Here is a 25024-nt window from a genome sequence, read left to right as displayed (position 1 = left end):
TGATCAGGTAGGCTTCATCCCAGAGACACAGGGATGGTTTAACATACGTAAGTCAATAAATGTAATCCAGCATATCAACAGAGCCAAGGTCAAGAATCACATGATTATCGCCACAGATGCAGAAAAGGCCTTTGATAAAATTCAACATTCATTCATGCTAAAAGCTCTGGAGAAAATAGGAATAGAAGGAACATTTCTAAAAACAATAAAAGCCATTTATGACAGACCAATAGTCAATATTATACTTAATGGGGAAAAGCTACAACCAATCCTCCTAAAAACAGGAACAAGGCAAGGATGTCCACTGTCTCCACTCCTCTTCAACATAGTCCTAGAACCCTTAGCCAGGGCAATAAGGCAAGAAAAAGACATTAAAGGGATCCGCATAGGGAAAGAAGAAGTTAAACTATCCCTTTTTGCAGACGACATGATACTATACCTCCACGATCCCAAAAACTCCATCCCCAAACTTTTAGAAATCATAAGTCACTTCGGCAAAATAGCAGGATACAAAATAAACCCACAAAAATCAGTTGCCTTCCTATACACTGATAACGCACAGGAAGAGAGGGAAATAAAGGGAGCAACCCCATTCACAATAACCTCCCAAAAAATAACATATTTAGGAATTAACCTAACCAAAGATGTAAAAGAACTATTTAATGAGAACTATAAAAAGTTAAAGAAAGAAATTGCAGAAGACACTAGGAAATGGAAAGACCTCCCATGCTCCTGGATAGGCCGACTTAATATAGTAAAGATGGTGATACTTCCAAAACTAATATACAAATTCAATGCAATTCCTATTAAAATCCCAATGACGTACATCACTGAAATACAGAAAACAGTCCAAAAATTTATATGGAACAACAAAAGACCTAGAATAGCCAAAACAATTCTAGGGGATAAAGACAATATGGGAGGGCTATCCATGCCGAACTTCAAACTCTACTACAGAGCTATCATCACAAAGACAGCATGGTACTGGCACAAAAACAGACCCGAAGACCAATGGAACAGAATAGAAGATCCAGATATAAATCCACAGGCCTACAGCCAGCTGATATTCGACAAAGGAGCCAAAGACATACAATGGAAGAAACACAGCCTCTTCAACCGCTGGTGCTGGGAAAACTGGGCAGCCACATGCAGAAAACTAAAAGTGGACCCCAGCCTATCACCATGCACCAACATCAACTCAAAATGGATTAAAGACCTTAACATTAAACCTGAATCTCTGAAACTACTGCAGGACAGAGTAGGAGAGACACTTGAACTAGTAGGCACAGGAAGGAACTTCCTGAACAGAGTCCCAGGGTCACAACAAGTTGGAGAGAGACTCGACAAATGGGACTACCTTAAAATAAAAAGCTTCTGCACAGCTAAATCTATCGCAACTAAGCTAGAAAGACAACCAACTAATTGGGAAAAAATATTTACCAGCAATATATCAGACAAGGGGTTAACATCCTGTATATACAGGGAACTCAAGAAACTAATCCCTCCCAAACCTAACAAACCAATTACTAAATGGGCAAGGGAACTAAAGAGGGACTTCTCAAATGAAGAAATAAAAATGGCAAAGAAACACATGAGGAAATGTTCATCATCCCTGGTGGTGAAGGAAATGCAAATAAAGACAACCCTGAGATACCACCTTACCCCAGTCAGAATGTCCCACATCCACAAATCAGCCAACGACAAATGCTGGAGGGGATGTGGAGAAAGAGGAACCCTATTACACTGCTGGTGGGAATGTACACTTATACAACCACTTTGGAAAGCAGTCTGGAGGGTCCTTAGAAAGCTAAAGATTGACCTCCCTTACGACCCAGTCATACCACTTCTAGGCATCTACCCTGAACAACAGGAACCAATATACAAGGACACGTGCACCTCCATGTTTATTGCAGCACTGTTCGCAATAGCTAGGATATGGAAACAACCTAGGTGCCCCACCACAGATGAATGGATCCAAAAATTGTGGTATCTATACACAATGGAATATTATGCAGCCATTAGAAATGACAAAATAATGGCATTTGCAGGGAAATGGATGGAGCTAGAAGGAATCATGTTGAGCGAGGTAAGCCAAGAACGAAGAGACAAACGGTACATGGTCTCCCTCATAAGTGGATGCTAAATCCAAAAGGTTAGGTGATACGACAAAACTAACAGGACTTAAGAAACAAAGAACTCCCGCTCATCTGGTCGAACCACTACTAAATATCCTCATGCTGCTGATCACAAATATGGTATATAACATGTGAACACTGTTATATATTACAGACTGTGGTAGACAATTTGCTCCAGGGAAGTTAGAATGAACTTGTGACTTTGAAATTATGTAATCATTTAATCACAATCAAAAAAAAAAAAAAAGAACCTCGGGGAAGGGAGGGAGGGAGGGGATGGTAGGGGGAAAACAATGGAGGGGGTAACAATGTTCAAGAGGAAGTGTACTCATAACCTCACTCATGTAACTGTAACCCTCTGTATAGTAGCTTTACAATAAAAAAAAAAAAAAAAAAAGAATACAGTTGCCATATGATAGCTCTGTACTCTGCATCTAGGATGAATTGTGTACTTATGTGCCAGTATTGGGGCCTGAATTCAGGTCCTCATGTTCTCCTTTGGCTTTTTTGCTCAAGGCTAGTGCCCTACTACTTGAGCCACACTTCCACTTCTGGCTTTTTGCTGGTTAATTTGGGGTACGAATCTCTCAGACTTTTTGCTCTATGCTGGTTTTTGAGCTGTGATCCTTGATATCAGCCTCCTGAGTAGTTAGGGTTATAGGCACAGCCACCAGCACCTAGTTACTTCAAATCTTTTTAGTTCACTGAATTTGATTGGTCTTGCCAATAACATAAACTTCATCCAAAAAGCAGACTCCCAACCACAGATCAATCAATCTACTTTCCTCAGGGCTACATCTCTGTTTTCAAATTTGAGACATTTGTGTGTGCTTTTTTTTTTTTTTTCTTTTTCTGCTTCTTAAAGGGGGAACAAAGGAGGGCACGAAAGGGAGGGACGAAGGGTGAACAAATGCAATCGTGCCATTGAGTACACACTCAGTGGAAAATAAACTATGTAACTTGTGGGCAGAGATAGGAGGGGGAAACTGAGGGAACGTGAAGGAAGGGTTGGCATTGTCCAAAAGAGAAATGTACTCATTACCTGAATTGTGAAGTGGTAACCCTTCTGTACAACACCTTACTAATAACAGCAAAATTATATTTTTAAAAGATTGAAAGAAATTGTATAACCAGCATAGTTTCTACTACTTAACTTTACCTGGGTTCCTCGAATTTTAGCTATGTTCCATGGGCAGCTTTCTATCTATCTCTATTCTCCTTTTATTCCCAGTAATTACTTGGGTCTCAAATCACAGACAAGCAATGCCATCAGACAGTTTCAACCCCCTTGACCTCTTTCTCCAGTATCTATTCTGTTAGCTACATCTGAATTTACCCATTTCTCCTTCCTTCCTGTTACTATACAGGAAGCATCCTTCTTTCTAGCAAAGGTCATGCCCTGTAGTTATGCTCTGAATCCTGTCCTGTCTATCCCACCAATTTAAGCCATCATGTAATTTTTCCCTTTCATTCTCATCGTTCTTTTTCTTTTCTTCTCTCATTTTCAACCAGTATCTCAATAATGGCATTTCCTATTCCATGAACCCTACATGTGCTTCCAGGAACTACTCTACATTTCTCTCATTCACACTCAGATTTATTGCATAACATATCTCCTGTTCTAGGCAGACGCTGGTGCTCATGTCTATAATCCTAGCTATTCAAGAGCCTGAGATCTGAGGATCGCAGTGCAAAGCCAGCCAAGGGAAGGGAAAAATCATGAAACTGATCTTCAATTAACAAGCAAAAAGCCAGGGTGGAGCTGTGGCTCAAATGGTAGAGCATGAGCCTTGTACAAAAAAGCTCAAGGACACTGTCCAAGCCCCGAGTTCAAACCCCAGGACTATCACACACACACACACACACACACACACACACACACAAAATTAGTATGTGATCTATAATAGCTGCATCATTTGAGCAATTTTTATGGTTCTTACTGTGAGAATACTGTACAGAGGAGGAGTTACATTTACATGAGCAAGGTAATGAGTACATTTCTTATCAAACACTATTGTCTCCTCCTTTGTTTTTTCCCCCACCATTCCTTCTCTTGCTCTAAGTGAACATTTGCAACATTCTTGACAAAACAAATTTGGAAATGATAGATCTTTAACTGTTTCCAGCATGCATTTTTCTAAATGCTATTAACTTTGTCAGCTACTACCACACATAACCCCTACTTATGCTGCTTAATAGAACCCTACTTCCAAATATAAAAAGAAAGCCAGGCATCAGTGGCTCACACCTGTAATCCTAGCTACTCAGGAGGCTGAGAACTGAGAATCGTGGTTCAAAGCCAGCCCAGGCAGGAAATTCCATGAGACTCTTATCTCCACTAAACCACTCAGAAAACCATAAGTAGCCCTGTGGCTCAAGTGGTAGAGTGCTCGCTTTGAGCTGAAGAGCTGAGGGACAGTGCCCAGGCCCAGAGTTCAAGACCGACAACAACAAAAAAAAAAGGAAAGAAAGAAAAAGAAAGAAAGGAAGGAAGGAAAAGAAAAAAATTGATATGATGAAGAAAAATGTTTTGCAGGAGATACAGAAGTCTAATAATCTAAACTTCTTGAGTATATACAAATGGCACAGGGTACAATGAATATCCGTGGGGAAAGGGCCTACCTATGGCATACCTTATTCAACAAATGACATAGAGATTGTTTAGTGAACATCTATTTATGCACTGCATGATATACTGAGTGAAGAGACAGAGGTTAAAAAAAAAACCAACAGATGGCCCCTACCTGCGTGGAGCACAATAACCCAATGCATTCAACAGAATCTCATTTCAGCTTTCAGTCCAAAGCTAGGTTCAAATTTCTTTAGAGGCCTCATTCCTCTCCTGCCTCTCACTCTTAACAATTGTTATTTAGAGATTCGATACTAGGAGTTAGCCACTTCTGGCCACTGTATTTCTGGTCTAGTACTCTTTTTGTGTGTGTATCAGTCCTGGGGCTTAAACTCAGGGCCTGAGCGCTGTTTCTAATACTTTTCCTCAAAGTTAGCACCCTATCACTTGAGCCACAGCTCCAGTTCCAGCTTTTTGATGGTTAATTAAACATAAGATTCTCACAGACTTTCCTACCCAGGCTGGCTTTGAACCATGATCCTCAGATTTCAGTCTCCTGAGTAGCTAGGATTACAGGCCTGAGCCACTGGTGGCCAGCTTGAGCCAGTATTCTTTTTTTGGGTTTTGGTCAGTCATGGGGCTTGAACTCTGGGCTTGGGCACTGTCCCGGAGCTCTTTAGCTCAAGGCAAGTGCTCCACCATAGTGCAACTTCCAGTTTTCTGGTGGTTTATTGGAGGTAAGAGTCTCATGAACTTGCCCAGGCTGGCTTTGAACTGTGATCCTCCAATCTTAGCCTCTTGAGTAGCTAGGATTACAGGCGTGAGCCACCAGCACCCGGCTTGAGTCAGTATTCTTTAAAGGCATCATGCAACCACTATTCGATTCTATCTGAAACACTATGAAAAAAGCAAAACTAAAGCAACAAATATAACAGGCTCCCCAACTGGCCTGAGACGGAAGAAGTGATGGTTGGTCCCAATAAGGTCTTGATACTACCTGAAACTGCATACGCTGTACCACTTCTGAAGCAGTGTCAAAATAACAATCAAGACCAACCCTGAGGTTAGGGAAGCCCATCATCCTTCATACCCTGTCAGTCCCAGACACAGTGACCTACACTGAGAGCAACTCTAACACTCACTGCTCAGATATCTGCAGCTTTCTTCCCTACGATGAATCTTTCTTCCGGTATGTCGAAAAGTCTAGAATGGCTCTAAGACTTTGCAGGGTTTTGAAATTTGTTTTCATTTTGTTTTTGCTCATTTCAGGGTTCGTTTTCTAGAAGTGATGAGGTTTGAACTCATTGCCTTGTATTTGCAAGGCAAGTGCTCTACCACTTGAGTCATACATCTAGGCCTTCTTGCTTTATTTTTTAAGGAGAGTCTTACACTTTGGCTGGGGCCAGCCTCATATCACAATCTTCCTATCTCTGGCACCTGATTATAGGTATGCAACATGCTTTTTACCTCAAAATCATAACTTTGTTCCAGACTCCAGATCTTAGATCTACATATCCAATGGCTTGGGCTATAAGTCCACTTACATGACTAATACATTTCTCATTCAGAGCATGTTAAAACCAAGCTCTTTTTTTTGAGGGGGGGGGGGTTCCGGTCATGGGGCCTGAACTCTGGGCCTGGGCGCTGTCCCTCAGCTCTTCAGCTCAAGGCTAGCACTCTACCACTTGAGCCACAGCGACATTTCTGGTTTATTTTTCTGCTTATGTGGTGCTGAGGAATTGAACCTAGGGCCTCATGCATGCAAGGCAAGCGCTCTACCACTGAGCCACCTTCCCAGCCCAAAACCAAACTCTTATCCACTTTCCTAATTGCACCTCCATTAGTAATCTCCATTAACTCATTGGATAACAAATTCATCCTCTTCCTCCTTAATCTAAAACTCGTAGAATGACCTTTCAATTTTCCCTATTATTCATACCTATATCCAACCATTAGAAAAGCCTGGACCTGGAAAAAAAAATCATGTCAAGTGAAGTCATGTTCAGAGAGACAAAGGGCACATATTTTCTCTCATACATGGAAGTAACATAAAATTATAAATACATAACTGAGTACCTATAGTTCACACCTATAATCCTAGCTAGTCAGAAGGCTAAGATCTGACCATTGCAGTTCAAAGCTGGCGTAGGCAGGAAAATCCACGAAACTCTTATTTTCAATTAACCATCAAAAAGCACGAAGTGGAGCTATGGCACAAGTGGCAGAGCACTAACCTTGAGCAATAAAGCTCAGGGACAGCGCCTATGCCCTGAGTTCAAGCCCATAACTTGCACAAAACAATATATTATGAATTTATATGTAAACATGTACAAGGTCATATACATATACACACAAACATATTGCCTAACATATGCAGTACACAGGGTAAGGGTGCAATCGTGTGACTCCTCTGAATAACTAGAGTTTAACATAAGGAATACTAGGAGTTGGGACATGCATTGTGCTTGGGGCTGAGGTCAACGAGAAGGGGGCAGAAAAATGGAGAAAGGAAGGAAGGGTAAATGCAAGGATAATACTCATATGATGTGAAAATATAACTAGGTAACTTGAGGGGAGAGGTGGGGTTGGGAGAGATGGGGGAGAGTGGTGAAAGGGATGACACTGATCAAGATGCATTGTACTCTCAAACTGACATATTGAATTAGAACCATTTTGTACAACCACTTAAAGATAATGTATACATACACACATACATATATATACATATATATACGTATATATATATATATATATATATATAAATCCTATTGGTGCTGGGTGCTAGTGGTTGACACCTATAATCATAACTGCTCACGAAGCTAAGATTTGAGGATCGTGGTTCAAAGACATCCAGGGAAGGAAAATCTTTGAAACTCTTTATCTCCAACAAACTACTCAAGAAAAGCCATAAGTGGAGCAGTGGCTCAAGTGGTAGAGCATTAGCTTTAACCATAAAAACTCAGGGGAAACATCAGGCCCTGAGTTCAAGCCCCAAGACTGGTCTCTCTCTCACACACACACACACACACACACACACACACACACACACACACACACACACACACACACACACACACACACACACACACATCTTACTGGCTCTTTCTCCACCATACATCCACTTCCCATCACTCCCAACTAATGAAGCCACCATCTGATCTTCCTGGAAATTTACAATAACAGACTTGCCTCGTTTAAAACAAAAAAAAACGAAAAAAAGAAAGGGAATGTGCTTCCATAACCCTTAGGATACAAACAAACTAAATCTGACCACATTCTCCTTCTCCAATTATGTCTCAAGGCAGGGCTGCACACCTACACATAGCCTCCTTGGACAGCATGCACACTCTATGAAGCCTTTACACCTTCAATTCTCTTGGCCTGCACATTGCTTCCTTCCCCTTTCCACAAATCTAATGCCATTTGTTCATCCTATCATCCAAACCAAGGATATTTTTCCTGATCTCCTTCCTTGCTGAATTTACTTTCAACTAGCAGGTGCTTTATCAATATGGTCATATTGTAACGCTGCACTGTCTACTTGATGATTATATGATCACTCTCCTTCCCTCTCTCTCTTTCTCCCTCTCTTCCTCTCTCTCTCTCTCTCTCTCTCTCTCTTTCTCTCTCTCTCTCTCTCTCTCTCTTTCTCTATCTATCTTACTAGGTTATTAAGTCTATAAGGACAAAGAAAAATCTTCCTTTGATCCCCACTGGATTATCAATATCTAGTAGAGCCCAACACTCATTCTTTCCCCTTCCCTCCCTTCTGTCTCCTTCCCTCCCTCTCTTCCTCTCTCACTAGTTTATTAAGTCCAATAAGGATAAAGAAATCTTCCTTTGATCACCACTGCATTCTCAATGTCTAGTAGAGCCCAATATAAGTACTTAGTAACTATTCTTCAAATGGATGGACATTGTAGAAAAGAGAGTCAAAGATAAGACACCCAATTGCATCTTTACTATTCCATTCTACTACTTCTAGAATGATTTTAAGCATGGGCTTGAGATCAGGATCTAGCATTGTTACTTAGCCAAAACCCCACTTCTTTGGTTGTTAATTGGCAATGAGTCACACAGACTCTTCTACCTGGGCTAGCTTGGAACTGCAATCCTCAGGTCTCAGCTTTCTGGGTAGCTAGGATTACAGGTATGAGCCACCAGGATCCAGTTCTGAACTATGATTTCAAGGGGCACTAATAGATTAAATAAATCAATGAATGTCTACCTTGCTACATACTAACCAGATCTTTTCCTTCTGAGATTCAGGGCCTGAGAAATGCTAAAAATGAACTTCAGGCATAAACATAAATAGGAAATTCGAATTCTCCTCTTGCTATGAGTTGCCATAATTGGTGAATAGTAAGGTTCACTTTTCTATTCGTTCAGAAGCATGATGTGTACCCACAAAATTAGTTGGGAAAAAAATGTGTTACACACAGCATTTATTTCTCTTCCTCCAAGCATAATAAAAAAAAATTAGCTTTCCAAATCTAATAATGACAATTCAAGCAAGAAGAAATAAATAATGTCTCTTGGCTTTTGTTTTCTCACACACTGATTCTATATTAAATAATAAAGGTCTGAAATTGGTTCAGAAGGCTTGAGTAGACTGAGAAAAAATAAGTAAACAAAAAACAAGAGACTATCCAAGGCCATCTACCCACACTTAATCTTAGCATCATAAAGTATATTTGTCTAGGCTTCTTAGCCTCTCCTAAGGTCATTATCTTTGGAATAACCCAGGTGGGAAGGACATAATCCTCAGAACAACCATTAGTGGGAGACTTAAGAAGTGGGAAAAGGGAATTTAGACTGTGGACAGTGCACTAGCCCGGACTTTCCTCATACTTGTTTGTATTTATTAATCTTATTCTTACAAGGTATACAGTGAAAAACAAAGATGTCAGTGTATGGGGAAACTAACAGTTAAAAGCTGGATAAGAAAAGTTTAATTTAACAAGGAGACAGAGCACAATTCATTTCAGGAAAACCATTCAGCATGGACTAAAACAATATCTTCTTCTATGCAAGCTACCAAAAAGTCTGGGGAATCAGACAGGTGTGAATTATCCCCATAAGCAGCTAGAAAGCAATCTCATCTAATAAAAAGGAAAAGGAAAACAATAAAAAAAAAAAGAACCATTTTTCATGATTGCTGATTTTCAAAAGTTCCAGTTAGAATTGGGTCAGTAACTCAATGGTCGAGTACATGCCTAGCATGCATGAGGCATCGGGGGCGCGGGGAGTACAGAGGGAGGGAACCTCCCCATGCCCTTTCTAAAATGAGTTCAAGGTTTTAAGTGTCATGAGACATGACTCTCACCAATAGACACTAAACTGCTGAATCTCTGCTTGATGAAGGTGTGTCAGATGCATCAGCATCATCTGGGAGCTGAGTAGAAATGAAAACTCCCAGGCCCCCATCCCAGCATCTTTCAGTCAAGATTTTCATTTTAATGAGATTCCCCGGGAGGGAACCATGCTCCCATTACAGCCTGAGACAAACACTGAGCTTCGTGGGGCATACTCTTACTTACAGGTCTTACCACCTGTCTGACAAAACTTCAGGGCTCAGCAACATTTCCAGTATGCATGCCATGGATCATTGTCACTTGACAGCAGTGAAAATCGTTAGTTAAAGTGGTGTTATCTCTACATTATTTACTGGACTCGCGGACTTAAAGCTTGCTTTCTTGCATTGCTGAATATATGACACAGGCGGTAAGCCACCTTGCTAACATGAAAGTATATTAGTAAGTGAGGACTATTCTGAAGGCAATTTAGAAATTATTTTATATCTATAATATAACAACTATAAAGCAATCAACAACTCCCAGGTCTAAGCCTTAATTCCTAAAACCCTTCTGTTACCCATGGCCTTCCCCAAACCCCAGAAACCAAGTAGCCAGGTCATAGGAAAAACGTCTCAGCAGCCAGAGGAAGAACTAGTGCCATTCAGAAGCAAAATATATGCTATATCAATCTCATATAATGTAATATAATGTGGGCAGAATAAAAAAAAAATGTGGCTTGCAGTGGGACTGCAGAGGCTATTGTAATGAACAACTATACTGGATTTACATTTCAGAGTTGAATGAAGCCCCATTCACTCCAAGAAATACTTTTGAAGGAATTTCATGTCCTTCCACATGTAATTCTGTAGTTAAATACGTTTGAGTCTGGGGCCAGCTTCTGCATAAAAAGTAATGTTTCTAAATTGTACTCCATTAGAACCATCTCTAAACTGAAAAAAAAAGAAGAGAATTCTTTTCTGTCTCTTCCTTATGTCAAATTCCTTAAACATTTTCCCACATGCAATTTTCGATCTATAATTATTCTGTACAATCTGCATATTTTATACAATATGTACAGTCAAAACAAAGGCCACATTTAGTATTTAAGATACTGGAAGCTGTTCACTGGAAGCTCATGCCTGTAGTCCTAGCTACTCTAGAGGTGAAGGTCTGAGGAGCATGGCTCAAAGAGTGTCCGGGCAGAAATGTCTGTGAGATTCTTCTATGAGAAAGTAGAAGTGGAGCTGTGGCTTAAGTGGTAAAGCACCAGCCTTGAGTAAACATCACTAAAGGGATACCACCCAGGCACTAAGTCCAGGCCATTATCACTACAACAAAAGAATTTTTTAAAAAGGACAGTGGAGACTCAATTGCAGCTGCCTGGTCTCTTGAACATCGGAGGGGTGGGGAGGAAAGGGGGGCGGGAGAAGGAAAACGTGGTACTGTGGCTTACTCTTCACTAGACACTAGTCCATTTAACTCCGTTATGCAATTGGTCTTCCTAAGTTACTACTTTGGGCATAATTGCCAAAATTAACTTCCAAGATGCTTGAAATTGCGTGTATCTTATTTTTCCCTATTCTGCTTTCGTAATGCCATTTTGTACCATCTCTATTGGGAAGAAAATATGCTCATTTTTAAAACAATTACCTAACAGCACTGCGGATAAGAAGCTGTACTGTCTGCCTAAGTGTTTTTCTCTGTCTTAAATTGAGTCTCATATGAATGGGGCCTAGATTATCACTCTTTGGTTTGGAATAAATCTGAATCCTCTTACTTGTTTCAAAGTCTTAATGCTACTAAGAAAGATGAGCCTCCAGATCACCTTCTGAGTCCATTTTTAGTCCCTTGCACTGTGTTAGACAGTTTGATGTAATTATTATTGTACAGATTTACAGCTTTCTTTTGAAAAATTTTAGGCCATTGAAGCAAGGCCATTATACGGACAGGAAAATATCTTTTGAGAAGATGTAATGGGGCAGGAAAAATAATAAAATCCACAAAATACATTTATTCAAAGATTTTAATAATGAAGAGGAATAACAATTGAGAGTAAAGAACTAGAGCCTGAGTGTGATCTATTATTTTTAAATATAATATGATTAAACAGGCAGAGAATAATGTCTCCAGATGACTGGGCAGTACCTCATGTTCTTTCTTTTGGAAAACTACTTACATTTTTTTAAAAAATGCAGTATATTCATATATCAGCCATAGAATTTACTGAAGATGCAGCATAGCAATTAATTTGTGTGTGTACATGCATGTGCATGCATGTGCACGCACATGCCAGTACTAAGGCCTGAACTCAGGCCTGGACACTCTCCCTTACCTCTTTAATTCAAGGCTAGCACTCTACTGTTTGAACCACAGCTCTACTTCTGGCTTTTTGCTGGTTAACTGGAGGTAAGAAATTTCATAGACTTTTCTATCAGGGCCAGTTATGAATTGTCATACTCAGATCTCAGCCTCCTGAGCAGCTAGGATTACAGGTAAAAGCCATCAACACTGGAATTCTGGACCAGCAATTGATTTTTAACAATAATTTCATGCAAATTCTTCAGACAATATTCTTTTATGTAAAACAAAATTGTTTGGGCTTCTGCAGATTGTCTCCCGTGAATTAATATGCTCTACTCAAGACTCCTTGGAGAAAAAGAAAGTTCAATGTAAATACTTGAAAATTAAAGAATGTGAGGGATGGGTGAGAATTCTGAAAGGGGTAACGCTGATCAGAACACACTATATTCATAAACTGCTTTTTTGACAGGTACTCCTTTGTACAACTGCCTACAGATAATAAAAAAACATCTTTTTGAAAAAAGAAAATATGACCCCCAATGCCCTTTGTATGTATGCCTAGTGAGAAAAGTGTTGTCGCATTCCCTCAGTACTGCCACCTAGTGATCCCTCACCCAAGAAAGACAATTCCAGGACTCTATTTTTGTGGAATAATTTAGGAGCTGGCAATATTTAAAGTACAATTTAGCCAGCTGACAAAGCCACAGGAAAGTGCATCAAGATTGAATACGAATGACATCCTGCAGCATAGTTTTTCTCATTAGAAAAAAAAACAAATTATCAACTTGGAAGTAACAAAGTATTTTTTAGGGAAATGTAATATATGGTGACTTAATATATCACAATTTTAATTCATATGAAAATGGCCCCAATACACATCATTTACTTAAAAAGCCGGGAAACGTACACCATTCACGATATACAAACAGTCATGTTAGTGTAAGAATTCATTAAAAGGCGTCAGAAAGCTGGACACTGGTGGCTCACGCCTGTTATCCTAGCTACTCAGGAGGCTGAGAGCTGAGGATCATGTCAAAGTCAGCCTGATCAGGAAAGTCCATGAGACTCTTATCTCCAATGAACCACCACAGAGCTGAAAGTAGAATTATGGTTCAAGTGGCAGAATGCTAACCTTGAGCACGAAGAGGTTAAGGGACAGCACCTGAGTTTAAATAACCTCAGGACCAGAAAAGGAAGAGTCATCTGAAAAGATGCACAAGGACTGGAAAGTGAAGGAAAAAGAAAGGAGTCTTGTCTGCTCTACTTTACATTTATTTCCATGGTTTGAATATTTATCACAATGTGCACTGTTTTTAATTAAAACATTAAAAAAACAATGACAGAATGAAGCAACAGACACTCCTGAAACTAGCACACATGCGCAGTGCCATCCGTGCAACACTGTTACCACCCCGCGACTGGATACTGTCGTTTCTCCATGTCCCAGCTCTGTTAATTAACAGGAGATTTATATTTGTCTGAAGATCATTAAAATGTGTCATGTGGTGTCTCATAGTCATTAATCTGAAGGCTTCAGTGTTAATTATGATTATTCTTATTTGTTAATACATTGCCAGTTCATTACTTTCCCACTGACTTGGGTCATTTATCCATTTATATAATACTTAAGGAGTAGCAGTATGCAAAATATTTTTAAAGAGTTTATGAAAAAATATCAGCATAACATTGGCGATAATATTTGTGGAGCCTACAAGATTATCTTGATGAAACAGCTAATAAAACAGCTATTTGGGGCTGAGAAGGTGGCTCAGTGGTAGAGTGCTTGCCTTGCATGCATGAAGCCCTGGGTTTGATTCCTCAGCACCACACAAACAGAAAAGGCAGGAAGTGGCACTATGGCTCAAGTGGTAGAGTATTAGTCTTGAGCCAAAGAAGCTCAGAGACAGTGCCCAGGCCCTAAGTTCAAGCCCCAGGACTGACAAAAAAAAAACAAAAAAAAACCCAAAACAGCTATTTGTTCTTTGTGAAAATATACCCCAGCATAAGCTCATTATCTTAATGAAGATATGATAATGGTATCTTGTCCATTTTTTACAAATAGATACAGAATTAGAGAAACGTTCTAATTCTTCTGAGTTATTCCATATTAATCTTATTTATGCCAGTATTGGAGCTTGAATCCAGGGCCTCATGTTCTTGCTTGGCTTTCTCACTGAAGGCTGTCATTCTACCCCCTGAGCCACAGTCCCACTTCCTTATTCTATATTATCTTAAATACTACAGTAAATTAACTTTAGTGAGAAAAGACTGAATCCAGGAGCCAGCTGAACATGTGATATATAGTGATACCATTAGATTTTAGTTCATTCAGCTCTTGGCTAGGACATGATGACACACAGAGTTTTAAGGAAAAGTCAAAAAAACTATTCCTTCTGGCATGCCGGAAAACAGAAGCTTCTTCCATTTCTAGCTCTGTCATAACTACATAGCTCCCCTCTCAGTCCTGGCATTCTGGTCATCTATCCTTTGTGTCTCTATCATGTCAATTAATTTATACTTGTGTTCACCCATGAGACCCTTAGAACCATGCACACGCTCCTGCTTCAGGCATTACTATAGCGACAGTTATATTTATTGGGTATTTTGCTCCAAAATTGCTTTCTATTTGAACATGAGCTAAACAAATTATAGAAAGTATGTTTCCTCCTTTTTATTAAGAACAAAGAGATGAGCCAGACAACCCACTGGCTCAGGCTTGTAAATACTAGCTACTCAGGAGGGCTGAGAGTAACCTAGGCAAGAAAGTCTGCGACACTCTTCTCCAGTTAACCACCAACAACCTGGAAATGGAGCTATGGCTCAAGTGGTAGAGTGCCAGCCTTGAGCAAATAAGCCAAGGGGTAGTGCCCACGCCCTGACTTCAAGCCCTCAGTATTGGCATGCAAATATGCACACAAAATGAACAAAGGGGTTGCTGGTGAATTATATCCACTGGTTGTTGTTCTAAAGTCTCCAGTTTTATTAGATTTTTCATGCTTTCCTACTTTAAAAAAAAAACAACAACAACAAACAGTCATTTCATGCCCATCCCATTTTGCTATTCATTTTAAAGGGACAGGATCATCCATACTAATGTGCAAAGAAAAGAATTATACCTCACAAGCTACCATCTCCTGTTAGGAGCAAGAAAACTGCTCTTTGAAAAAAGAGTACATATGAAAACACTTTGAGAGTAGCCCATAAATACAGACATGGCACTGAAGTCATTGACAACACACACATATAGAAGTAGTCCCCTAATCTTGTAGGAACTACATGTCATTCAAGTCATGACAGCACACACATATAAAGGTTATCTCCTAATATTGCAAGGGCTAAGTTCCTCTCACTCCATGAGGCTGGAGCTGTCACAATGGTGTGGTGCAATGCAGGACTCAAATCTATATAAACAGTAATATAGATCATCTGTACAGGTATCTAATACTTGATAATGATGTTTGGCTTATGTATGTACTATATTTTATCAGTTTAGAGTATTTTGTTTCCTATTTATTTTAAAGACAAAAAGGTTGGGCACCAGTGGCACATGCTTGTTATCCTAGTTATTTATGAGGCTGAGAGCTGAGAATTTCAAATCAGAGACAGCCCAGGCAGGAAAGTCCATGAGACTCTTAGCTCCAATTAACCCTCAATAAGCCAGAAGTGGAGCTATGGCTCAAGAAGTAGAGTGTTAGCCTTGAGCAAAATGCCGTAGGACAGAACCCGGGCCCTAAATAAAAGCCCCAGTATGAACACTAAAAAAAAAAGAAAAAAGAAAAAAAAAACTTACTGTAAAATAGTATGCCCTGCTATACAAGCAGCAGTCTCATACCAATCAGTCAGCTCATCTCTGATTGCATCGTCTTCTTGTGTACCTGACTGAATCTTAGCTTATTTTGACCACCTGAGCTCCAGAACACTAGGCATATTTTTGCCTATCGAGTAGCAATATTTGCATATTTACATGTCACAGAGCCTAAACCTGTAGGCTATCTAGTATTTGTGTATCTATTTGCACATCACACAGACTAGCTCTGTAGTAGCCTAAGCCATTTAGACATGCACAAATCAGCTCAATCTTGTGATGTTCAGCCAAGGATAAAATCACCTACCAATGCATTTCTCATTAAGTGATGCAAGATTGTACATAAAAAAGGTGCTATCTTAATTAATCATCTGTGAACTACAAACTTCATCTATAATACAATGTTATGTACTAACATCATTTATATGAGTAGCTAAAATTAAAAAGGCCAATAGTGCCAAGGGTGGGTGTGAAAAAGATGCAATGTTCATAAATTGATGGTGAGATAAGAATCTAACATAGCCACATTGGAAAACTGACGAAAATAGTTTTTCTAGAGATTAATAATGCTTTATTCTATAAACCAAACCATCTCCTCAGAAATACATGCATATGTAAGTCCAAAAGCCACATAGGGGATGTTTGTATAAAGACTATTCAAATAGCCAAAATGTAAGAATCAGTTTATTGCCCTTCAACAATCCATTGAAACTTGTAATCTTTGTTTTAGTTTTGTTTGTTTGTTTGTTTGTTTGTCAGTCGTGAGGCTTCAACTCTGGGCCTGGGCACTGTCCCTCAGTTCTTCAGCTGAAGGCTAGCACTCTACCACTTGAGCCACAGTGCTACTTCTGGATTTTTCTGTTAATGTGGTGCTGAGGAATCGGACCCAGGGCCTCATGCATGCAAGGCAAGCACTCTACCACTGAGCCACCTACCCAGCCCCTGAAATGTGTAATCTTAACCAAAGAGAACACCTAGCAGTAAGTGCAACTGCTGTGCATAGGAAAGATCTGTGTCTGCATGGATCTCACAAACAGGACTCTTAGGTAAAGCAGCCAAAGGCACAGAAATATACCTAACACATAAAGATCTAGTTCTGAGTACCAACCCTGACCAACATTGCATACCCACATTCATTTTTTTATTTTTGTTGTTGTTGTTGTTTAGTGTGGGTGCTGGGACTTAGAGCCTGAATACTGTCCCTTGAGCCCATTCTTTGATCTTAAGCCACAGCTCCACTTCCAGCATTTTGCTGATTAACAGGAGAAAAGAGTCTCATGGACATTTTTGCCTGGCCTAGCTTCAAACCATGATCCTCAGATCTCAGCTTCATGAGTAGCTAGTGTTAAAGGTGTGAGCCACCAACACTCAGCCATACCCACAAGGTTGAAGAAGAGAATGGTCTTGGCGAAGGGAATATCATGTGTCTGAACAATGACAGAAAATAAAATTGCCTTCCATTACAAACTGTTGGAATTAAGAATACTCAATACCCCAGCTTCATTATCCTTTCGGGGAGGTAAAGAGACCTTTGAGGAGGTAAGTCTCCTCAAAGCAAATGGTAATTTCCAAGATCCTTCAAGCTTTTATTGTAACATTAAGCTCTAGGGTCCAATGAGATTGTTTTCCTTGCATTTGTTTTTTTTTTAATCAATAAAAACATGAATGATTTTTAAATAAGAACAAACAGGATAGCTAACATCATTCTCAGTACTTTGCATATATTATTTCTTCAGTACCTACACAAACTCTAAGAAGTAGATCATGATTGATGAGAAACTTGAGGCTATGAGTGGTTAAGTGATTTGACCAAAAATGTACAGCTAAGTGAGATGTGGAGGCAGAATTCAAGCCCATGCGATCTGACTTGCGACCTACAGACATAACTACTCAGGATGCAAACATAGTATAGCACCTCTATTTAATCTTAACTAAGAAAGCTTCTTAAATTAAGATTAAAATGATCTTATGTCTCATCAGCACAGAACATATTAAAATGCAATCTATTCTGTACCGAAGCACTAATTTTGTTCAATGAAAACAATGATGGTTTTAATTTATTCATATAAACCTAGGTTCTCTGAGAGACACCACTTTAACCACTGCTGATAGAAAAGCACCAGCCAAAGCCAGGAGCCAGTGGCTCACACCTGTAATCCTAGCTACTCAGGAGGCTGAGATCTGAGGATCACGGTTCAAAGCCAGCTCAGGCAGGAAAGTCCGTGAGACTCTTTTTTTTGGGGTCCAGTTGTGGGGCCTGAACTCTGGGCCTGGGCGCTGTCATTCAGCTCTTCAGCTCAAGGTTAGCGCTCTACCACTTGAGCCACAGCGCCACTGCCGGCTTTTCTTTTTCTCTGCTTATGTGGTGCTGAGGAATCGAACCCAGGGCCTCATGCATGCAAGGCAAGCACTCTACCACTGAGCCACCTTCCCAACTCTTATTTCCAGTAAACTACTAGAAAACCAGAAGTGGCACTGTGGCTCAAGTGGTAGAGTGCTCACCTTGAGCTGAAGAGTTGAGGGATAGTGCCCAAGCCCAGAGTTCAAGCCCTGCGACTGACCAAAAATAAAAAAAGCACCAGCCAATTTTGACAATAACATTTCTATCTCTTCTCTCTAGTAACAGAGGGGAAATCTGCACTTTTTCTAAACAGTCTTTTCTGCTAAAGAAAAAAAAAATTCTAGCATCCATCAAATTTGCTTCTCAGACTTCCTATTTTCAAAAGCACCTTTTTCTGTTAAGGAGAGCCTGAAGACAAGCCTGAATCTACCATCCACTGAAATAAAATAAGTCAAAACACTGAATATTTCCAAATGTCCCCTAATTTCTGGGACATTCAGTAATTTTCTGTGTCCTAGAACTTATCCCATTATTTATAGAAATACTTTGTGTTTTTAGCATAGGTCAAGTTTTATATAATTGTTTTGACCTCCTTCCATTTCAGATTTAAAGTCACTAACAATATTGATACTTCACAATTTCTGAGGTCATCTTGAAATTGTGCCACTGAATCCTGTAGTGTTTACTAGCTGAAGAGCCTAAGAGTGAAATAGAGAATGTGAAGCCAGTGGCTAGCAGGAGAAAACAATAGTAACACATGAAATGCTGGTTAACTCACAATTCTTTGCTGGGATAAAGAACAGCTTCAGTGAGCTTAGCTGTCAGTCAATACAAATCGATGACCTAGATTATCTGTAGGAGAAGCCAGAACTCATGACCTTGCAAGTTTGCTTGGCTTTTTCACTCAAGTCTGATGTACTACCACTAGAGCTACAGCAACACTTCTGTTTTCTTGCTGGTTAGCTGGAGATAAGACTCTCTCAGATTTATCTGCCTTGACTGAATTCAAACCTCACTCTCAGATCTCAGCCTCCTGAGTAGCTAAGATTATAGGTCTCAGGCATCAGTGCCTGGTTTGGCAGATAGTTTTTAAAGAAGGATACAAGAGGACAAAGCCCAGCACTTCCAGAGAGAACTCTGCTGGGAACTCTCACCAATTATGTGCTGGACAAGTCCCACAATGCTCTTACTAGGAAGACAAGTAGGTGCCTAACCTGTACACTTGTAGAGACTGAGACCACAGGATGGGCCTTCTAGCATGCAGAAGTGAGAGGACTTCACTTGAATCAGGAGTACCATTCTTTAATTTGCCCTTTGCATTCCTGACCTCATATTTGATCCTCTCCGTTTAACCCAACTCCGAGGAAGAGGCAAGAAATACTCTACTTCAGGCCAACAGATTATGAATATTCACATAAACAAAGGGGACAAGCTTAGTTCTTAGTGACTCTTTTCCAGAATAACACACTCCTTGCTGTTCACTGGTATTTATTTGCAGATCAAGGCTGAAGTTGAAGCTACTAGCTACAAAACAGTTGGCACAAAATGGGGCAAAGAGAACTGATGAAGAGGCCTAAAAGCATGACTTAAGAAACACCAAAAGCTGGCTGGTGACGTTTACTTGTTTTGTTCACTTTAAATGTGGCACCATAACACTGAATTGTCAGATGATAGGTTTCTCAGCTCTAGAAGCTCGAGGGCACAGTGGCACAAATCTACAGTCCCAGCATTCTGAATGTTGAGGCAAGAGAGTCACGAGTTCAAGATCAGCTTGGGGAACCTAGTGAATTTGAGAACAGCTTGGGCTCTACAGTGAGACCCTGCCTCAGGAAGGAAGGAAGGAAAGAAAGGAGGAAGGGAGGAAGGGAGATCTAGAATTTCCAAACAAATCATTAAAATAACCAAACATTCATACACCTACTATTTCCCATGGCACCTTATCTGACATACTTGGACATGCACAGAACAACCAACACGCTCCATCTTTATTACTTCTTAGCCACATAAAATGAGACAGTCAAATGCATGAGTTTGGCTCTTATTGCCAGTAATGTTATGGTTTGCTTACATATTAATCAAGCTTTCACTATTTTGTATGAAGCAAACACAGTTTCCCATCATCAACGTCCAAGTCTAGGAACATTCTGCATTAATGAGTCTCGAAATATTTTACCATTTCGTTAAATCTGTGTGCAGGCTTGTTGGGGAGATTTCAAGTATTAGTATGATTTCAGTGGCAGCTTACAATTGGTAAGTGAGAGACCCAGAAAAATCAGAACTGAAATCCACCCCTGGTGACAAATGCATCTATCACTCCTGACAGTTCACTATTTCCCCAGCCTGTGTCTAAATACATTGCAATCACTTATGTAAATACATCTTACTCACCAGAATAAAGGAGGGAGAAGATAAAAGAAGTTAAAAGAAACTAGGAGTTGGTGGCTCACACCTGTAATCCTAGCTACTCGGGAGGCTGAGATTTGAGGATCCTGATTCAAAGCCAGCACAGGCAGGAAAGTCCATGAGACTCTTATCTCTAGTTAACACCAAAAAGCCAGAAGGAGAGCTGTGGTTCAAATGAACAGAATGCCAGCCTTGAGTTAAAAAAAAAAAAAAAAAAAAAAAAGCTAAGGGACAGGTGCACGGGCCCTGAGTTCAAGTTCCAGTGTTGGCACCAAATAAATACATAAATAAACCACACAAAAACAGCCACAAAAACAGAGTTTAAGACAAAAAAAAAAGGACTTCCTATTTTATTATGAATATGGGACCTAAATATATTTCTCCTGCCTCCTACTGCAAACACCTACAAAGAAAACTACAGATCATCACCGTAAGTTTCCAGTTATTAAGCAAAGTCCAAGTAAAAAAAACCTTGCCTATTTCTCACCCAAGAAATTAACTAGCAATGTGCAAAACCCATTGTTTTCACATTTCCTATTTCCCAGAGTCTATTTGACTTAAGCTAATATACTTTCCTGAAATGGATTGGCTTCAGTGTAAAGCCTAAGAGAATTAAATATAAATGAGTTCCTGAGGGAGTCAAATCAATGGACTCTGAAGCCACTTCCTGAGTTTCCTCCGATGACTTGGCACGCTCAGCAGTGGTAACACACATGCATGCACACACTGTTGCTACACTTCAGTGTGCAGGCACCAAGGGGTGAGGCGAACCTGACCCCCAGCAGAGCACCTGTCGGCATCCTGTTCCTCCCTCTCACCCCTCCAGTGCACCTCTGCCTTTGTCATTTTCTCTTACCTCTCCTCCCTATCTTTATGGTTCTGTCCATATGAATACATGCATACGTACACGTGCTCTACATATTCTGCAAGCCTGATAACAGCTCAGTGTTCTTACTGTCTCCTTTGACTAAAATGAGTAAAAAGTTGAAGGGACCTTTTTTTCCTTTTATTTTCTTTTCTGGTAGTGGCGGTGGTGGTGGTGGTGGTGGTGGTGGTGGTGGTGGTCATAGGGCTTGAACTCTAGGTCTGGGCACTGTCCCTCAGCTCTTCAGATCAAGGGTTGCACTCTACCACTTAGTCACAGTACCACTTCTGGTTTTATGGTGGTTAATTGGAGAGAAGAGTCTCACAGACTTTCCTGCCTGGGCTGTCTTTGAACCGCAATCCTCAGAACTCAGCTTCCTGAGAAGCAACACCCGGCTGAAAGGACCCTTTTATAACATGGATTTAAGTGAAGTCTTTTTTTTTCTTTTGTGCCAGTACTAGGACTTGAACTCAGGACCTGGGTGGTGTTTCGTAGCTTTTTCATTCAAAGCTAGTGCTCTACCACTTGAGCCAGAACTCTACTTTCAACTTCCTGGTAATTAATTGGAGATAAGAATCTCATGGACTTTCCTACCTAAGCTGGCTTCCAACAGGGATCTTCAGATCTCAGCCACCTGATTAGCTAGGGCTTCAGGCATGAGCCACCGGTGCCCCATTAAGTGGTATGTTTTGAAGTCTAAGTCTCAGGAATGAACTGTTTTCTGCTACTGAATGAATGGCATAGGAGCGTGATTCTAAGAGTGTTTTCTGACACCAGAAGTGAACTATACACACAATTTGAGGTCATAGGTAGAAAAGCCTCCTCCTCACCCCATAGACAAGGACCAGTGATTTTCTTTGGATCAAGGTTCTGACCCGATAAACACAAAATGACCCCTTAGGTAATGTGGACCTGAGTTACTCATGCAATTTAAGAGTCTATCAGCTACTAATGAAGGTATCTATTATCACGGATTTCTCTAATACAGTGGTTACATGTTGACTCCTCTCGGTACTTGATATTTCTATTATGCAATAGGAAAAATGACTTTCAGTAAGTTTCTTCAAGTAGCATCACTACACAGAATAGATTCTGCTGACAAAAGAAAAAAAATGTCCTGCTAAAAAAAACAAGGGGAAAAAACATTTTAATATGTAAAAGAACTGCTGTAATCCACATCTGTAATCTCAGCTACTCAGGAGCCTGAGATCTGAGGATCTTGGGTCAAAGCCAGTTCAGTGCATGAGACTCTTGACTCCAATTAACCCCCAGAAAACCAGAAGTGGTGCTGTGGCTCAAAGTGATAGAGCAATACCCTTGAGCAAAAAAACCTCAAGGATAGCACCTAGGTCCTGAGTTCATTAATACTGAGGTTTAAACTCAGGACCTCTCACTTGAGCTCAACCATTTGAGTCCCTAGGCCTTTTTGGTTTTTTAGTTTGTTTTGCAGAAAAGCACTTGGGCTTTTGCCAGCGTTGACTTCATACCATGACCTTCCTGCCTCTGCTTCCATATCAAGTAGCTGGGATTACAGACATGTACTACCATGCTCAGCCTGTTTGGGATCTTGATAACTTTTTCCCTAGGCTGGCCTTCGACCTCCTAAGTAGCCTATGAGCCGCCAGACCCAGATAAAACAAAAATATACATTTTTTTTCCTTTCTATCATGTCTGAAAGCTATTTAGCTTGCCAAAATTAATGGGTTAAGTATTTCTACATGCAGAGCTTTATGTTCATCATTCGAGTTATGCTCACATTTGCATTCCTTACAGCACTTGCCATCCACGTAGGCAAGAGCCGACTTGGGCGGACAGTCCGGAGCCGGGCACACCAGAGTTTCACACTGGATGGTTCCGTTCTGAAAGAGCAAGCGATAGTTGAAGAACTGTTCAAGTGGGAATCTAATGGTTTGGGGGGGAATTTTAACTGCACCTCTTACATTTTGAACTCTTCACATAAAATGCCGTAAATCCCGTGATTCTTTATTTTACAGCATTACTCCTAGCATGGAGACCCAGGATAATACAAATTGAGTTCTACCATAGAGTCTGGTGATTGGTTCCCATCTTCTGTCCCACAACGGATCCTAACTAAGCCGCGGTCCTCGCCTGCTATGGGAAGCAGACACAGACATGGGTGGAGGGAAGAAGGCCATTGGACAAGGAATTGAAAGAGGACAAGGAATTGAAAGATTCAGGATAGCCCTAGAGCACCCAACTGTGCCTGGACAACTCACATAATAAGCATCAAACCAAGCAGGGCACCAGTGGCTCAGGCCTGTAATCCTAGCTCCTTAGGAGGCTGAGACCTGAGGATCATGGTTCAAAGCCAGCCCAGGCAGGAAGGTCTGTGAGACTCTTCTCTCCAATAAACTACCAGAAAACCAGAAGTGGAGCTGTGGCTCAAGTGATAGAGCGCTCGCCTTGAGCTGAAGAGCTTAAAGGACAGCACCCAGGCCTACAACCAACAAAAAGATAAAAATAAAAATAAAAAGTAAGCAGCAACCAATGAGGACGTATCTGGAATGGCTGCTGCTGTCCTGGAAGTCCCAGGCTCAAGATGATAGTCATCCCATGGATATTTAAGCTTGCTCAGGGTCCCCACCAGGCAAGGCAGTGATGATAATTCCCACGTTGCAGGCAGACCTACAGGAACTGAATCCTTAAGGGTCCTCTGGAACTCCCAGGCAGCTGGCCACTCAAGCTTCCCATTCATATTGACACCTACAGCACACCCTGTATTTCCCTCAATTCGATTTTTGGTACCTATTTACTAATCTTGGGAAGGCTTTACTATATATGTAAAGTGCTGTAATTTGGGTAGAAATGCATTACTTTCTTAATTTGGGGGGAGCAGGGGGCATGTGGTTGCCAGTACCAGGGCTTGAACTCAGAGCACTCTGCCTTAGCATGTTTTGCTCTAGGCTGATGCTCTACCATTTGAGCCACAGCTCCACCTCCAGGGTTTTTTTTGCTAGTTAGCTAAGAGTCATTCATGAACTTCCCTCTCCAAAATGGGCTTTGAACTATAATCCTCAGCCTCCCGGGTAGCTAGAATTACGGGCACCTGGTTTTTACTTCCTTCATTTTTTTTAAAAGGCTAATTCACCTAGATCTCTGACTTCTTTATAGAAAGCCAGCATTATACCAGGTGAGTTTATGAAGAATTTAAAAGCTAAAATCAGTCTCTTTTTGAACTTTCTTGAAAATGAATCCAGTTTTGCAAAAATAATGCACTAAAATATTCTCCTTTGTTAATTAAAAGTCCTATTTGTTTAAAGGGCACGGTATATATTCCAATTGTGTTA

General features: G+C 40.5%; 1 protein-coding gene across 5 annotated transcripts in view; it reads right to left on the bottom strand.

Annotated features, from left to right (window-relative positions):
* Nell2 (neural EGFL like 2) overlaps nucleotides 1–25024 on the bottom strand; it is a 340654-nt gene that overhangs the window by 210231 nt on the left and 105399 nt on the right. For all 5 annotated transcript variants that reach the window (XM_042677765.1, XM_042677763.1, XM_042677762.1 and 2 more), the window contains exon 10: nucleotides 23473–23575. In XM_042677765.1, the coding sequence (XP_042533699.1) occupies nucleotides 23473–23575 (103 nt within the window). The remainder of the gene's footprint in view (nucleotides 1–23472; nucleotides 23576–25024) is intronic.

Source organism: Dipodomys spectabilis, unplaced genomic scaffold (genome assembly GCF_019054845.1).
Source record: "Dipodomys spectabilis isolate Male_0828 unplaced genomic scaffold, ASM1905484v1 ptg000039l, whole genome shotgun sequence".
NCBI lineage: Eukaryota > Metazoa > Chordata > Mammalia > Rodentia > Heteromyidae > Dipodomys > Dipodomys spectabilis.
This window is presented reverse-complemented; position numbering and strand designations above follow the sequence as displayed.